Source organism: Magnolia sinica, chromosome 5, assembly GCF_029962835.1.
Source record: "Magnolia sinica isolate HGM2019 chromosome 5, MsV1, whole genome shotgun sequence".
NCBI lineage: Eukaryota > Viridiplantae > Streptophyta > Magnoliopsida > Magnoliales > Magnoliaceae > Magnolia > Magnolia sinica.
Window position 1 is genome coordinate 109,746,673 of NC_080577.1, and position 19,229 is coordinate 109,765,901.

At 41.6% G+C, this 19,229-nt stretch overlaps 1 protein-coding gene across 1 annotated transcript; it reads right to left on the minus strand.

Annotated features, from left to right (window-relative positions):
- Nucleotides 1-1,283: 1,283 nt before the first annotated feature.
- On the minus strand, nt 1,284-17,755 carry LOC131246665 (uncharacterized). Its single transcript, XM_058247016.1, has 5 exons — nt 17,419-17,755; nt 3,477-3,575; nt 3,267-3,375; nt 2,740-2,811; nt 1,284-1,672 (listed from the first exon to the last, which is right to left on the minus strand). The coding sequence occupies exons 1-5, from the start codon at nt 17,583-17,585 to the stop codon at nt 1,553-1,555; spliced, it is 567 nt and encodes a 188-aa protein (XP_058102999.1). The 5' UTR covers nt 17,586-17,755; the 3' UTR covers nt 1,284-1,552.
- Between the last annotated feature and the right edge of the window lie 1,474 nt (nt 17,756-19,229).

Below are 19,229 nucleotides of genomic sequence, written 5' to 3' on the forward strand. Positions count from 1 at the left end.
AATTTTTTCAGTTTAAGATTTATGAAAATTTGTTCAAATATACTTGTAGTGCATGCTTTCTTCAATGGATGCACCATTTTCGTCCTTTTTTGATAAACTAAAACGAAGACAAAGAAGTAACGGTTTGGTGGAAGAGTATTCTTACACGAAGAAGAAAAGATTTTAGGAAATGGAAGGTAAATGGGTATTTCGTACAGAATAGAAAATTTCAGAAAATAGATTTTAGGTAGAGGGTTATTGCTTATATGTGGTAAAAAAAAATAAAAAAAAATAAAGAGGCATGGACCATCCATTATCGGGCCTACTGATGGATGGTGTCAATTGACACATCACCCTGCCAGGTGAACTGTAGGTCCACAGAATTCTTGTGCACTGTAATCTGGATTTTTTTGCATTCAACCGTGTGGATGGACCCCGGCCCAAAAACTCTCCCAGATTAGAAGATTCTAGCCACTGATTATTGCACTCTCTTCAGTTGAATGTGGACCGTCGTTGCATTGCTATTCTTAACCGTCTAGTTCTTTTTTTTTAGGGCCAATAAAGCTACAGTGGCCCCGAAGATAAATTTCTGGTCAGATCCCAAGGAGGGGAAATTCAATAGAAAAGCGGGCAAGATCACCAAAGCATTGGCCCCCACTGACCAGAGTCCCAAACCCATGTGATGGTACCATTGGATAGCACGTGAAGAGGCCTTGGGATTCGTGTGCCTACCTCAAATTGTGGCATCTGTCGGCCCATCCTACGTGTAGGGTAAGCAATTGGAGTGGAAGCGTGTTGCGTGGTGGCAGGTGTGCCACTGACCTCGTTGGTGGGTTGACGTCACCAGTTCCATGGGCCCCACTACGATGTAAGTGTAATGTCAACACCGTCCATCCATTTTGCTAGTTCATGTTAGGGCATGAGCCCAAAAATGAGACAGATCCAAAGCTCAAGTGGACCACACCACAAAAGGGAGTGGGGGACAATGGCTACCATTGTTGAAACCTTCCTGGGGTCGTCCACCGCGATGTTTATTTGAAAAACGCAAACATCAGCTTGATCCAAAACTCCTGCAGCCCCCAACAAGCCTTCAATGGTATAGTAGGCGTTCAATTCTTCTCAGATTCTGCACTATTTTCATAAATGTGGGTCCCACCTGATGAATGGTCTAGATGTCACAAGCGCGCTTCAAATTACCTTCTACATGTTGATCCGCACAAATCACCTTAGCATTTCTCACTGTTATGCATCCATATCACTGCCTCCAACAGTCATGAAAATGAGCCCTGCTCTCAAATGACAGATTGAACACAATGGTTAAGGCCAGAGTACTGACCATGTATAGCTTAACTGTCTCAAAAAATCATAATCCGAAATTATACCCCATTTTGTTTAGCTGGTCCACCAAATAACAAGAATGTCAATGCCTGGGCGATGAGCTAATGGAAGCTCATCTCTACAGTTTCTCATTATCACTAGCAATTAAAACAACAATCCGAATTGGTAAGTTTTCTCACAGAATTTGCAAGGGCATGATGTCACCTCAAGATCAACTGTAGAAAGATCGTAGTGGTCAGCGCCTTTTCTTGCTTGCTTTTCCAGCACTAGATTTCGACGGGCTTATGACCGCGTATACAAACAGGCCGACAATGGAAAGCACGGAAACCAGTGACCCATATTTCGCTAACAGCCTCTGCATGCCAAAAATGGTTTTTTGCATTAGATGTATAGAGCAATGACACATTGAGATTCTTCTTACCTTATTATGAGCAAATTCCTCTGCTACACAGGCGGACCACCCTACAATCACCTTGATCAGAATCAAGGGCCCACAAAATGAATGGTGATGCCATTTTTAGTTTTACCACCCATGTTGCAAGCCCTAAATCACATGACCAGGGTTAACTGATCATGGTGATTTTGGGACCATGTGCAATCCATGATAGGCCCATCATTGGTGATCATAGGTGGGGAGGTTTTAAGGTGAGAAACACACACATACACTACCACCCCATGCACGCATGGGTTCTCGAACCTTTGACCTCAGAATAAAGAACTACACTTACTGGATCATTGCCCAAGCTGTGTAATCCAGCAAATGGTGCCAAAACCTCAGCTTCCTACTAACATAATCATAATAGTAAGAGGCCTGATCCTCTACAACCTTTGTAGAAAAAGCTTTATTCCACAAGTCTGCTAATTGGACCCACTGGTTTTTCTACATAACCAAACCTGCCCAGAATGATTGCCCCACCAAAAAAGTGGGACACCCCAAAAGTAAGGCCGCCATGTCAATTTGGTAGTCTTTGAGTGGATTCCATTGTTTTCAATGGTGTGGCCCACCTAATGATTATATAGACCTGATTTTTTTGGCATCCTATCATCATAGTGGAAATAACCTAACGTGCAGGTAGGATGGCATACATCACAGCGGACCCCAAGCAGACGGTTGGATAACATTTACTTGTTGATCCATGCACGTTAACAACTTCTACACTCATGTTAATGACCTTTACATGCAGGTGAATAAGACTCATAGATCGTAGAAAAAGCTTTTCCTACAATCGATTGTATAGGTTCCAAGCTCTAATAATAATAATAATACTAATTGCATGAGTCTTACCTTGACCTGCAATCATTCGGTCCCCGCAGAAGACAATTTCATGAAAAGAAAGCAAAACAGCATTTGCAATGGACATTAGAGATCGTCTAAGAGTCTTCAAGAACTAAAAAGATGGCTAGTCAAAGGGAAGCTCTTACCCATTCAAATTTCTTTTCCGGAGGTCTCTCTGCTAGGATATCTAAAGGCAGTATGGGGGTCGAAAATGCCTCCTACAACAGTTCAGATACCAAAGTCAAAGATCACATAGGAATTCCTCACATGTCAACAAAAGATCCAGAGGAGATAATGTCCAATTGAGCATTTGCGCAGCCCAGAAAACTGTACATGTTGGTCCCCTCTTCCAGCAATCCAAATCGTTCATATGGAAGGTAGCATGCTGGATTGAAGATACTTTGAGTAAATCCCCAATCAGATTATCCTTGTTGGACTAGGCCTTCCATAAATTGTGGACAGTTGATTTTTAACAGTCCATTTTCAAAGGATGGCCAGGTTGATCTTGATAGGGAAGTATTAGGGCATGCACCATCCCATGATTAACCCCACTGGATTATAGGTTACCATAGTGAAAAGCGGGCTCCACTTGTACCAGTTACAGAGTAGAAAAAATACATTTCTTTCAATCAAGCATCATATGCTCCAGTATCTGGGGAGATTGTATCCAAACCTGCAGTGCTGCCCTTGAAGGGATGCGGAATTTGATAACCGCAGGTGCACCGTGGTACATGCCTTTGACTTTGGATTCCAGAATGAATGAATGAGACACAACAGCTCCACTGCAAAGTGCATAGATTAGTTTCGGTCAGGACTGGGACAAAATCTGTACAACAAAGGCCTCCCAATAACAAGGCCGTTAATGGTATATGACGAAACTCACGCATCAAGCCTTTCCCATGAATTGGAAGTGTTGCCGGAGACCAGATCGAATATGTCTTGAGACCAATTATCGTCGACGAGGCTTACATCATATGCAGTCCTGAAGGAATCACAAAAGGATATGCTAATTAACAAGTTCACATGAAATCCTAATCATGCAATAAAGAGAGACTAATAAACATGCGAGGGGACTGCTTAATTAGGTGGTTTGATTATAGGATCGATAAAGAACAAAGAGGATCTCGATAAGATAAAGAATCCAAATGAAAATTTAATTGAAACCCAAAAATCTAAATTTGTTTGATTTCATAGTCAGTTCCGCTGTGAGGAAGCCAATGGATGTGGATGATGTAGTGGCATGCTTGGTCCATACAAGTGGGGCACATGGTGGAGCGATTCAAACTGTTGATCTGATGAACCCCACTGGATGGGGAAAGCCCAGGTTATCTTCCAGATTAGAAGACATAAAGAGCAAATCTCCACCTTTTTTCTTTCTGGCTTGTTATGTTTATTATCTATTATTATTTTTTGTTCTTCTTACCACCTATTTGTAGGACACTGGTTGAATGTTAGGATCTTCCAACATGGGACGGTATTGGGCATCCCATAAACAGGGGGCCATTGTGCCAATGATGCGGATCACCAAACTGGAGGCCCCGGATGCAACAACATTTCCTCTTATCATCTATTTGTAGGATACTGGTTGAGGGTTAGGATCTTCCAATGGGGGAAGGGTGGGGAGGGGTTTGGGCATCCCCAGCCACACTGGGCCATCATACCATTGTGTGGGGTCCATTGATTCACCGGACCACCATTAGGGGCCAGCAGACTGTTTGGATAGATTATCGAACCCAGATCAATGATCAGTTTATTCTCTAATTGGACAGATCATCAGACCCACTCCTGGAATTTGATGGACCTGCACAGGTTGCATTAGGGAAGCACTCCAAAGATGATTTTCCACCTCTTCTTGTAGTAGACAGAAAAATAAGTTTGCCAATACTCACTCCTCTCACTTGTTCCAAAATTTCCCTTTCAAGTCTCCTCTCAACTTTCCAAGGCAACCTTTAGGCATCACAATACCATCTTTGCGGCTATCCTCTCTTAAGGTAGCAGCACTGTATTCCAAAATGGTTACGTATGTTACATAACAGTAATGGTGGTAACCGCTATGCGTTATGAGGTCGTAATGGCTGTTATGGAAAAAAAAAAACCTGTAATTGTCTGTTATTGAGCCAAAATAAACATAACGGCCATTATGGCCTGCATCATAACGGTAATGGCAGTGGCCATTACGGCCACCATTATTGTTATGGAATACTTCCGTAGCAGTCCTTGTGAGTTCCTTATGGTCATAGAGATTTTGAAGAGTTCCCACATTTTTAATTCAGGTTCTCTTGGATTAAAAGTTCCACTAGATGTTGTCCAGATCATGGTTTTAAGACTTGTCTGAGTCGGGTGTGACTTGGACGAGCAGACTCAGACTTGGTGAGCCCCGATGCGGTTCAACACCACAAGTCACATCGCTCGGCGAGTAGCAAATTGACTCAGGGCCAGATGAGCCAATCCAAGTTGCTGAGTCTTTTAACAATGGTCTAGATGCATATCCAATTTAATTATTCCAACAAATTAATGCATATAGGCAACCTAGCTTTCATAGGGTTCCCCAGCAAAGCCACATAATACAAGCACCATCAGCTTCTATGACCAAAAGAATAAAGAACACGCCAAAAGGTGCATGTACATGACCACAACAACCGAAAGTGTGAAACAAAAATCATGCCTTTGCATAATTCCACCACAACCCAATAATTGTGTGTTATACCCTAACTATTGTTCAGGGTTAGGCAGCTTAAGATGCACAACCTAGCTCTCTACCCGCAGAAGCATTTCGAGATTGTGTGTGTAAGTTGACCATGCAAAGATACACATAAACAAACACTACCATGCATTTTAGCATACCAGCAAAATAAATACAGAACTCATTCCCCAATAGATATACATCAATGAAAAAGCCAACAAATCAATCAACTAGCAAAATAAGGAAATTACAATCCAACAAAGAACAAAGGAAAATATAAAGGCAAAATACAAAAGCAGAACTCTCCACTAAGGCAGTGGATAGCTAGTGCCAGATACAAGACAACACTTTAAATAAACAAATCTTTGGCCAAGCTATAAGCTAAGGCATTGATATCTCAAGGAATATCCTGAAAATAAGTGTGCCGGCTGCAGCCATTGATATAATCTCAATCACGGTGAAAAGCCTTTTTCCAAAGGGCCTTGCATGAGGGGGACGAGGAAATAGTGAATACTAGGCTTCCCCCTTCCACAATAAGATGACTGGAGAAACTTTCCCTCACCAGCTTAATGCCCACAGGAATCACTAGGATCTCAGCTCTGTAAAGGTCACCTGAGCCAATCTGGCACAAGAAGACCTGCTTCATCTTGCCATGCCCATCCAGACTCCCAAGCAACCCCACCGAATCCATACATACAGGGGTTAATAACAGTCTATATTCAACTTCCACAAATTGCTAGGAAGAGGCTGCCATGTAGACCCTACTCTTGGGGTTCAAGCTTAAGATTATTGATAGTCTTCATCCACTTCCTCAAAATCACCAAAGGAGAGACACCTGTCATGGACCTGCTGACTCCTTAGATCCTTCACCCATGTGGCACTTGTGCAACACCCCAACCTACTTGAGTCGGCCTATTTCACACTTGCACCACAAGTACTACACCCCAAGACTTATGAAATTTCAAGAGAACTCACCAGAGCACCAATAGAATGAATAAGAAAGCTTGTATTGCACTATGAAGAGAAGATTACAACTCTTAAGAAGTTGAGTCCTAAATGAGGGTGACTCCTTATATAGGCATAAGAAATCTCCCAAAGCTCGCATCAATGGCTATGACAGTGCCATGTGGCACTCATCCAACAGCCAGGAAGTTCATGATATGTTAACTGAGATGGATGAGTACATTTGAAAAGTGGCGAAAGATGTTTTAAGGGTACCAAGAGGGAAAAGTTACTCATATAAGGAAACTTGGTGGTGAATGATGAGGTACAAGAGGCTATTAGCAAGAAAAGATCATGTTTCAAAGCCTAGAAAGGAACTAGAAACAAGGAAATTTTGGAAGAATACAGACATGCCAAAAAGGATGCTAAGAAACCATTAAGTGAGGCTAAATTTAAGGCACGTGATGATCTTTACAACATATTGGAGAGAGAGAGAGAGAGAGAGAGAGAGGAAATTTTACAAGAATATAGACATGCTAAAAAGGATGCTAAGAAACCATTAAGTGAGGCTAAACTTAAGGCACGTGATGATCTTTACAACATATTGAAGGGAGGGAGGGAGGGAGGGAGAGAGAGAGAGGGTAGGGAATTAGATCAAGTCAAATGCATTAAAAGGAATGACCAGAGGGCATTGGTTACGGGCGATGAGATTACTGAGAGGTGGAGAAGTTGTTTCTAGGACTTGTTCAATGGGGGCCACTCTAAGAGCTTAGGTATAGACGGCTGAGGTTAAGGAGGCAATCTGTGCCTTGTCAGGTGACAAAGCCCCAGGCCTAGATGGATTCCCAATTCTTTTCTTTCAGTCTTTTTGGGGAGTTTTACAGGGAGACATCATGGCCTTTATCTTGGAATTTCAAGACAGAAGCTGTCTGTCAAAAGAACTGGGAGCCTCTTTCATTGCCCTGATTCCAAAAATTCCGGGAGTTGTGGCCTTGAAGGATTTCAGACCTATTAGCTTGTTAGGAGGGCTTTATAAGATTCTGGCGAAAATTCTTGCGTCTCATTTAAGAGGGGTGATGGGGAATATTATTTCGGATAATCAAAGTGCTTTTATTCCAGGCAGGCAGATTATTGATAGCACTTTGATTGCGTCCGAATGTCTTGACTCCATCAACAAAGCCAAGTCTAAAAGTATTCTATGCAAACTGGATATCGAGAAGGCCTACAATCACGTCAATTGGGACTTTCTTCTTTATATGCTTCAGAGAATGGGATTTGGCGCTAGATGGTGCAGATGGATTAAGGAATGTGTGGGGTCAACTTCCTCCTTAGTGCTTCTTAACGGCTCCCCCAAGGGCTATTTTGCCAACTCCAAAGGTCTCCGCCAGGGAGATCCTCTGTCTCCTTTTCTCTTCTTAATCGTGGGAGAAGCCCTGTCCAAGATGCTGCTCAAAGGCTTAGGGTGGAAGAATTGGTGGCCGCCAAATCAGTGGAATGCCCCCTATATCCCATATCTAGTATGCTGATGATACATTGCTCTTCTGTGAAGCCAATCTGGATAAGGCCAGTAATCTTCGCACCATTATTTGCTGTTTTGAAGCGGTGTCGGGCCTCAGAGTCAATTTGGCCAAGTCCACTATTTTTGGCATTCATATGGATGAGGAGGAGCTAGCCGAGTTTGCAGCAATCTTCAACTGCTCGACAAGATCCCTTCTCACCACGTTTGTTGGTCTTCCCCTCTCTGTGGGTAAGCCCCCAAAAAATTCCTATGGGACAAAGTCATAGATAGATTTGAGAAGCACCTTGCTTCTTGGAAATGCAAGTATCTTTCTATAGGGGGTCGTCTAACTATGATTAAAGCAGTCTTGTCCAGCTTGCCCCTCTATCATATGTCATTATTCAAATGCCCGAAACTCAACCTCGACAAGCTCGAAAGCTTAAGAAGGTACTTTCTTTGGTATGGCAAGGGCGATAAGAAGAATTTTCATTTGGTGGATTGGAAAACAGTGTGTTTGCATACTCAAGATGGTGGTGCTGGCGTCAAAAATCTGAAGTTAATGAACCGGGCCCTCCTCGACAAATGGACCTGGAGACTTGGGACAGAATCTGGCTCCCTCTGGAATTCCCTGTTCAAATGCAAATACGGCCAGTCAGATGGAGGATGGTGGACTAGAGACTATTCTGCTTATAGAGCCTCAGCGATTTGGAAGGGGGTGCTCGAAATGAAGTAGGAGGTTCTTAACGGGATTCGTTTCTGTTGGAAATGGCAAGAATATTTCTTTTTGGAATCATGTATGGATCGGAGATTCCCCTCTTAAAGAAGCTTTCCCATCCATCTTTCGGCTAGCTCCTAAGTGGGGCATCTTGGTGGCTGATTGTGTCTCACTTTCCGGCTCTAACCTCATGTGGAATATTCGATGCTGCAGAAATCTTCATGATTATGAGATTAATCAGTTTGCGGGGCTGTTATCCCTTCTCAACAGTAATCCCATTGATCAGCAGGCCCATGACAGTCTTAAATGGTTTCACGATAAGAAGGGCATTTTTTCAATTAAATCCCTATATAATCACATATATAGAAATTTTGTCCTTCCTTCAGTCCCTAGGTTGGATCATCTGTGGCAGTTCAGAATTCCCCCCAAGTTTGTGGTGTTAAGCTGGTTGGTTAGCATGAGGAAGGTGTTGACGGTAGATAATCTTAGGAAAAGAGGTATGTGCATCCCCAACATGTCTTTGCTGCATGGGAGATGCCGAATCAGTAAACCACATCTTCATTCACTGCCTGCTAATCCAGCAGATCTGGCCCATCGTCTTCTCTTGGTTCAACACTGTTTGGGTCCATCCTTCTGATTCTCTGGTCTCTTCTTGGCATGGAACAGACTTTGGGAAGCAGGAAAATGTTGTCTGGAGAATGTCTTTAGTGGTTGTGTGATGGACGGTCTGGGAAGAACGTAATGGGAGGTGCATCAAAGGGGAATCCCATGAAGTGGGGCATCTGATAAAAAGAATTCATTTTCTTGTTGTGGAATGGGCCTCCCTAGTGCTGCCTAGCAGCTGTTGTAATCTGTTCTTGTCTCCGTTTTCTTAGGCGTCATGGCTCGCTAGCTCAGCGGGCTATGTCTCCCTCCTTTTGTTTTGCTTTTTCCTCGATATATATAATATATTGTCACTTCTCCAAAAAAAATAAATAAATAAAAATTGTAAGATTGAAGAATGCTAGATGAATGGAAGAAAAGTACCATTGTACATATTTATAACAATAAAAGAGAAAGCGACACCATCTGAGAATTAAAAACTCATGAATCATACTATAAAACTTTGGGCGAGAGTGATCGAAGCAAAGATTAAGGCATGAGACAAACTTATCAAAAGATCAATCTTGATTTATACTAGGAAGGTCAACCATTGAGGTTATTTTCCTACTTAGACAGTTGATGGAGAGATACAAAGACGAAGGATCTCCACATGGTCCTACTGACTTGGAGAAAGCATACGCTAGGATTAATCTAGTGAGAGTTGGGAAAGAAAGAGTCCCAAGATGATATATATTAACATGTTTAAGGATGTGTATAAAGGAGCGGTACCACATGTGAAGACCACTAATAGAGAGATAAGTGTGTTTCCAATTATTGTAAGCATACTAAGGGTTAGCATTGAGCCTGCGACCTTTTGCATTGGTCATGGACAAGTTAACGAGGCACTAACAAGAAGAGGTCCCATGGTGTATGTTGTCTGCAACTGGTATAGTTTTTATTAACAAGATGAGGGAGGAAGTACAAAGCTAGAACCATGGAGGGATGCTTTAAAATCTAAAGGCTTGTTTGGATCATGGACTACCAAAGCAGTGTAAAACTCACATCATTACTTCTTACCTTTGTTTGGATATAGCCAACTGTCAAATCACTGTAATCCTTCGGAATCACCATATGACATGGATTGGAGGAGCTGTGTTGACATGGCATAGTTTCATGGGCCCCACCATAATGTATGTGTTATATCCGCACTACCCATCCCTCTTATGTGATCACTCTATGGAATGAGACAAAAAATGAGGCAAATCCAAAATGGAAATGTAACACACCACAGCTAGCAATGGGGATTGAACGCTTGCCATTGAAAACTTCTTTGGGTCCACAGAAGTGTTGGATCAAGCTTATATTTGTGTTTTCCCTTCATCTAGGTTTGTATGACCTTATAAACAAGTTGGATGGAAAATAAACATCCTGTTGGGCCCTAGGAAGGTTTCAGCGGTGGGCGTCATTGTCCCCAATGCTTTTTGTGGGGTGGGTCACTTGAGCTTTGGATCTTCCTCATTTTTGGGGACATGGCCTATAATGATGTTGCAAAATGGATGGACGGTGTGGATATAACCAGTGTTCATATTGTCGACGATATTATCACTAATATTGCGATAATATCGGCATTGACGACTCACCAACATCGACTCCCCCGTATATCGCATCCCTTCGGGGTTTCGGCGAGTTTTCGGCAATTTTATTGCTGAAACGATAAAATGGAGATACTTTCGATATTATTGGGCACGATCAACACCCAAAACACCCATGCACCATTGTCACACAACAATTTCGACAATATTATCGTTAAATATCACGAAAAGATCGGTCCAGCAACATTCGACTTCCACCAATTGCTTTGTGTGTAAATACCAGAAAAATCGAAAAAAATTTTAAAAAATAGAAAATGGATGTGTTGAAATTGCTTCAGATCTAGTTTGGGTTGTCAATTCCGGCACCTCTTACTGCATTTATTTGGATATTCGAGCATTTGATTTGGGGCGACTCCACCGTCAATGGCTTTTGGGGCAAAAATCTGATTCTTCATCTTCTTCTTCTTCTTCCTCCTTACAAGTTGCAACGTCTCTCTCTCTCTCTCTCTCTCTCTCTCTCTAACCAAAATTAACGACTCTTTACTCTCTCTGTCAGTTTCAACTTCCAAGGCTCTGTTTCCGTCAATTTCCAAAACAAGATATAAAGCAGCTATATGATACTCGGCAATGTATGATGATCTGATACACCGGCACTTAAAAATTGTAGACGTGGCATACATATTAACTCATAATACACCAATTAAATAAAACAATCCAAACCTCTAATTCATGGACACATTAAAATAAAATAAAATTTTATTTAAATATTTTTAAAAATTATTTGGATGTATAGGATGGATGTATGGATGTTTGAATGGCGTGGATGAGTGGTTGGATCAATAAAGGGAGGGATGGAATAGTCGGATGGGTGGATGGATGTTTGGATGATTGGATGGGATGGCTAGATGGCCGGTTGGAGGGACGGATGGATTTTGGATGATTGGATGAATAATTGGATGGATGGATACTTGGATGCTTGGGTGGATGGTTAATTGGATGAATGAATAGGTGGATCGGATGAGATGGATGGATGGTTGGATAATTGGATGGATGGACGGATGGGATGGGATGGGATGGTTGGATGGATAGATGGGATAGATGGATGGATGTTTAGATGATTGAATGAGATGGTTGGATGGTTGGATGGATGGATGGATGTTTGGGTGGGCAATTGGATGGATGGATGTTTGGGTGGGCAGTTGGATGGATGGATGATTGTATGGGATGGTTGGATGTTCGGGTGGATGGATGATTGGATGATTTGATGGGATGGAAATATGGGACGGTTGGATGGTTGGATGGATGATTGGATGGGATGGATGAATGTTTAGATGATTAGATGGTTGGACGGATGGATGGATTTGGATGGTTGGATGGGATGGTTGGATGGAAGGATGGGATAGTTGAATGATTGGATAGATTAATTGATTGTTGGATGGATGGATGGATGTTTCGATGATTAGATGGGATGGTTGGATGTTCGGGTGGATGGATGATTGGATGATTTGATGGGATGGAAATATGGGACGGTTGGATGGTTGGATGGATGATTGGATAGGATGGATGATTGGATGGGATGGATGAATGTTTAGATGATTAGATGGTTGGACGGATGGATGGATTAGGATGGTTGGATGGGATGGTTGGATGGAAGGATGGGATAGTTGAATGATTGGATAGATTAATTGATTGTTGGATGGATGGATGGATGTTTCGATGATTAGATGGGATGGTTGGTTTGTTAGATGTATGTTTGGATGATTGGATAGGATGAATGGATGGTTAGACGTTAAATGGATGGATGGGATGGTTGGATTGTTAGATGTATGTTTGGATGATTGGATGGGATGGATGGATGGTTAGATGTTAGATGGATGGATGGGATGGGATGGTTAGATGGATGGATGTTTGGATTATTGGATGGGATGGTTGGATTGTTAGATGTGTGTTTGGATGATTGGATGGGATGGATGGATGGTTAGATGTTAAATGGATGGATGGGATGGGATGGTTAGATGGATGGATAGATGAGATGGTTGGATGGATGGATGTGATGGATGGTGGATGGTTGGATGGATGAATGGGTGGATGGTTGGATCATCGTGCATGTGTATTGTGTTTATATGCATATTTATGCATGTTTATTTGCTTGTTAATTAGTTTAATAAGATTTAAGTGATTGTAGTTTTACTATTGGACTGATTTCTCACGACAACATATACTTTTAGGTCCTATTAATGAAAATTTATTACGTATGCATTCTTTTTACAATGTTTTGATTCCTAAATATGCAAATATCTGTATTTTAGCATCTCCTAAAGTTTCACTAAAAAATTCCACCATTATTCTTATGTTTCACCATTTTTCCCCACATTTCCGGTTATCGGCGAAAACGATATTATATCTTTATCTCTGGCCAGCAAAACTTGTTGCAATAACGACAACTCGAACACTGGATATAACACATTGACGAAATTACATCCAAGTGTATCTAACCAATAAAAGCACTTTACATGTCGAAAATGGAGATGCAAGAGGAGTATTGCATATAGTCACTACCCTATTTTACTTTTGACTACAATAGTAATGGTAATCATTACTCTTTTACCCCACATTACAGCACATTACTGTGGTAATCAGTACTCCAAATAGGGCCAAGGGTTTTAAAATTAGTCTGACTAAAACAAAGTATACGAAACGCAATTTTAGTAGCAATAAGATTGAAATGATTAAGTAATTAAGATTGCTCACCAAGAAATACCCAAAATGATCATTTCGATATCTTTGATCGATAATCCAAAAGAGCAAAGCGATTGAGAAGGATGTAGCTCGTAGAATTAGAGCTAAGTGGATGAAATGGAGATGTGTTTCTAGAGTTATGTGATGGATGTTGAGATGGATGAGTGTCAATACAAGTAGAGATTGAATTAGAAATGAATGCATTCGAAGGAACTTAGGAGTAGCACCAATAGGTAATAATATGAGAGGAAGTAAACCTAGATGGTGAACAATGGAGATTAAGAATTGCACCGATTAGGAGTGAGTTGGTTCGAGTTGAAGGCTCTAAAAGGGCAAGAGGAAAGCCCAAAAGGATGTGGGTGGCGATAATAAAAAATGACTCGTTGACCTATGGTCTAACTGAGAATATGGTCCTTGATGGAGTGGACCAGTGGAACACGATTCATGTAGCTGACCCAAATTAGTTAGGATGAGGCTTAAATGATGATGTATTGCTACTAGTCGTGAGCAAAACTGCATCGCCCTTGAACAGGTGAAAATTATTCAACTTATCTCATTATATATATGTAATTCTATACATTTCTTAATTAGGAAAATATTAGTTCAGGTAGATACATAAAAAAGAGAGATAAACTTGAGCAAAAGAAATTGAATGTCCTTGTTTTTTGTCAAATATAATCTTCAGCATAAAGTGTTTCATGCGAAAAGAGCAAAAATAAGGATGCAATCCACTTTGCTTATTAAATATGGACTTCAACGATGAGTGGACGACCAAGGAGGATCCTACTCTTATTACAGACAACGCCTAGATGAACATGGGTGAATGTTTTATCGAGATGATAGGGGCTGATGAAGGTGCAGGATCTTCATCTAACTCACAACAAGACATGTGATTTGGTATGATTTATTGTATGTTGTAGACTTGTAATGAAACTGATTCAAAGACTAAATTTGTGATGAATCTCGTGATAAGAGACGAGTGAATACTAAATATTGATTTAATTATGCTAAATTCATAAGCATCCCTAGAAAACTCTCCATTAGAAGTAAAGCAACAGTGGGAAGCAGAGGAAGAAGAGTTTCTTTCAACCTCAAATTCTGAAGAAGATCATGCCAACATTGATATTAGCGATGAGGATTATAGGCAGGATTCCTTTTAGACATTTTGTTTCCTTTTTTAATTATACGTTTATATTCAAAGATGAATACATGTAAATGTGCAAAGGGTTGAGTGTTTTGAACTTCATTATGACACATTGACCGGTCTATAGACACACATAAAAAATAAAAAAAATAAAAACCCACACTGTCTATAGACTAACATATATACTATATATAGTCGTTCAAATGATAATATCACTAGTATTATTGTTTTAGGAGCATTGCTAAAGCCCATGCGCGTGTAAAGTCAGCTAATGCACACCCCACGACATATGCCAGCATGGCCAATAGGTGTAATATCCCAATAATCAAGTTGGTACACTTCTCAAGAGTGCTACAATTCGTGAATAAATGTACAGTTGTGGAAAATTAGCCGAAATTTTCACCCACCAAGTTCTTTCTAATATCATGGCATACCTATTGAACAGACCACCTTTATCTATGGGTAGTAACATCTCACGGTGAGGTCCACCTAATGGCTGGCTTAGATATTTCACCTACCCGCAACGCTAGCATATTTGGTGGCATGTGCATTAGCTGACTTGTACACGTGTGTGGGTTAGCAAAGTGGATCTCATGTTCAGAAGTTGAAGAGGAAAAGGTGAGAGGGATTATATCTAAGTGTTTCTCATCTACAATGTAGTTCCATGAAGGTGAAGAGAAGTAGTAAAAAATTTTGCAAGAATGATGAAGCGTTTGTTTCAAAATGTTCACAAGTGTAAACAGCTTTGAAGTCAGAGGATGAGTGCACGTTAGAAGTGTGATTCGAAGTGTGAACAAGATTCTGAAGCGTGATTTGAAATGGGAGTGTCACATGGGTGGAAGCTTCATGCAATTAAAGTGTACAAGGTGAGAGAAAAAGTCACAAGGCTTATGTTTAAGCTTCTCTTGACCCATATGCAATCCAACATGGCTCTTCCTAAGGTGGAATTCTGATCATTGGTTGACAAACCAGCCAGCGTTCCATGTGTTAGAAAGTATGTGGCAATGTGATGATGTCAAATTATGATGCATGCAATTGCATGAATATCATACAATTGGCTAAATGGTAAGAACGCATTCAGGGCCGATGATACAACAACAAACAAAATAAGTGATGGACAACAGCAATAGTGAGATAAATGTTGCATGGAATCATAGATGTTGACTTTGTAAGGCTGCAAAAGAATTTGGCAAATCCTCTAAGCAAAGGACTCTTTAAAAGGTTAATCATTGATATATCAAAGGGAATGGAGCTGAGCCTATAATATGAGCTACTAATGTCTGCAACACAACCTATACAAGTGCAGATCCTTTCATGAGATAAGTTCAATAGGTAAACAATAAGATACAAGGAGATGGTTGAGCATTGCAATGAATTTGCCCGTTTTATGGTGTAGGCAGTGCAAGCAACAATGAGTGTTAATGAGTTTTTGAACTCTAAATGAATTCATAGCCATATATTGGTTATCGAATTGTGGGTTACACCAATTGCAGGTACACTTGATGGAATTCACCTATATGAGTGTGGAGGTGGGGCTACTTCTAATGAGAATATAGGCTAATTCTCTGGAGCATTCATAAAATTTAGGTAATGGCGCATGGCCAAAATGCATTGAACAACAAAACCACTTATAGCATAAAGTAACCGACTTACACTAAAAGAGTCATATTCAAGACCGTTTGTCACTTGTCTTGCTTACTTTAATGTCAATTAAAGTCTGATAGACATTGACGCCAATGCACAACTCTTCCACCTTAACCTTAAATGTCATAAATTTTTAAACATGTGGGTGATTGTTGTATTATGTTTCAGAATCCCCCCTATGGCTTTCTCTCTGTGCATATATGCGTGCATCATGCCGAGCTAGAGCTAGTGCAGGTGTGGATGCGTGCGTGGGTGCGTGCTTGCATGGATGTGTTTTTTCACTGCGAGTATACTTGTGCAAGCCCGAAGGGTGACGTCCCTTCCTTTTTTGTTTGGATAAGTTGTGTCTATTCGGGCTCAACGGTCACACCAATTGGGTTTAAACCCAATGGTCATAGCCCTTTTCTAAAAGGTGTCTCCACACCCTTAGGGTCTCCATTCAAAGCCTATAAAAAGACTTCTCATCATTTGTTTTTTAAAAACAAAAAAAAAAAAAAGAAAAAGCTTTCTCTTTGGTTCTCTGGTTTTCAAAATTCTCTTACTGGTTTCGGTTGAGGTTGCAAGTAGTTTGAGCCTGTTTATGTTGAGTGCACCGTTGTGACCAGGTGATAGTCATTGTATGTTGGAAGTCGATTGCCCAAGACCTATTGCACTTGGGATGCGGTCCAAGGAGGGCAAATTTGATTTCAAGGCAAGTGATTCCAAGTCACACCTCAAATTCTACAATCCAATAAGTACTCTCTTATTCTAAATTTTATATTTTCCACATAGTTCCCTAAACCCCAAACCCAACATAATCACCTTGCCCACGCAAGTCATAGATGCATTGTATTGTACCCCAAAATCAGACTGATTGGACGATCCTAGATGTCGATTAGTTAACATGAGTTTCTTGAATTTGGAACCTTGACTAGCTTTCATCCTAGTAGTCGGTTTGATGATCACCGACATGATGGTCAGTAGGATCATACAATTACCATTATTCAAGAGTACCAATCCATGATTGGTTTCAACGTTCTACTGTCTAGATTGAAGTACATGCATGCCATATCTGAAGTGCCTGGGCGCATGTGTATGAATTTCCAACTGCGCCTGTTTATAAAGTGAATTATATCCTTTTGAGAGCGGAAAAAAAAAAAAAAAATCATTCAAACGAAAAAAAATTGAAAATTTTTCAGATATCGCCGAGGGAGGACAAAAAAAGAAAAGAGGGTTCGATCGACCGATTGAATGATTTTTTATTTTTTAAATCCGAAATTGAAGAATGAGATCACGCAGAGACGTACGCAGATCCTCGGTTGTAGACGTCGATCGAGACGGAGACTCGCTCGGCGCCCGATTTCAGCTTGGAGAGGCTGACCTTCTTGTGCCCGAGTATGAAGGACGAGTCGGAGATCGCAGCCGTCGAAGAGAAGAGGAGGGCGAGAGAGAGGAGAACGAGAGCCTGCGCCATGGATGCGAGTAGATCTTGCAATGGACTGGCACTGGAAATGCTGCAAGCTGAGAGAAGAGAGGGGAAGTAGGGGTTCTGGCTCAGGAGGAAGAGTCAACGAGCACGGACCTGCGACGGGAGTCTAGGTGGGGCCCACCGTGATGTTTGTGAGAAATCTACCACTTCCATCCGTTAGGAAGTGATCACAAAAAATGAGGCAGATCCAAAACTCAAGTGGGCCTCACGACAGGAAAGAGCGAGGATTGAACGTCCACCGTTGAAACATTCGCGGGGCCACATAAGTTTTGGACTAGTCATCGCTCCGAGATCAGAACGGATTGGGCGATTCGCGCGACGAGAGACATGGAAAAGCACACGTGGCATTCACGTGCGAGTTTCAGGCCGTTCGTCGGGTGGGGGCCACGGTGATCATGCACTTGCCGAAAATCAGGCCGGTCCCATCATTAGTTGGCGACACGTGATCTCTATCCTTCATCTGACTCACAGCGGCGGATTCTGGATCGGAAATTTTTAATCAGGTGGCCCCACCGTGCAGGTGTTCCGGGCCTGAATCCTCTGCACACCATGTTGTACATGTAAAATCCACTCCGTCCATCAGGTTCCATCCTCAATGTTAGGCTCTGAGGCCAAAAATCATATAGACTCACAACTTGGATGGGCCACACTACATGGAACAAATGAGATGTGATGCCAATCATAGGTTTTTTATGGGCCACGATAGTGTCTTCCTATGATCAAACCCCTTAATCAAAGGTAAATCACCACGATGAAGATAAGGTACAGAAGAAAGACCGAAAGAAAACGCAGGTCGACCACACCCTGTGAACTTAGTGATTCTATCAGCTTTACCTTGTTTCCCTTAAGTGTGGCCACGTATTTTTAATTAATCTTCGGTCTAAATAATGATTCTCACCTGATGAACGGGTTGGATTTTATATTTACAACATGTAACCGTGGGTTTTTTACGCATGCATAAAACAGGCGGTGGAGACGATTCCGAACAGAGAATCAGGCCACTTGGTCATCATGGGGATGTGAACGGACGCGACTTGCCCGGTTACAGTGGATAGCTCTGTAGGGCCCACCGTGATTTTTGTGTTATATCCACTCCGTCCATCCAATTTACCAACTCATATGAGGACCTGAGCCAAAACATGAGGGAGATCCAAATGTCTAACGGGCCACGCCACGAGAAAGACGGGCTTGAACGCTTACCGTTGGAACTTTTTCTGCAGGGCCACAAACGTCTAGGATCAAGCCAAAAAAAAAATTTCTCCTTCATCCAGGTGGGAACCACCTTTATGAACGGTTAGATGGCATAGGAACATCATGGTAGCCTCCAGGCTCATGGCTAGCCAAACCCATGTTCTTCACAATTGTTAGATCCTGTGGGTGTTGCACAAAACCACAAGATCCAGTTCGTCCATTCAAAGGTGGAGGGAATTTACAAATAGATGGTTGAAAAAAGGAGACGATCCTCACCGTTCAATACGTGGCCCACGAATAGCTGATGGAGAGACGTACCTCATTGTTGCACATTCAGCTAAAAATGGCCTAAGATGTGCGGGGCTAGGGTAATCCAATCCGGGATAGTCCTGAGACATGGTGGATCAATAGTAGCTTCGTTAAGACTGGGTCCACAGG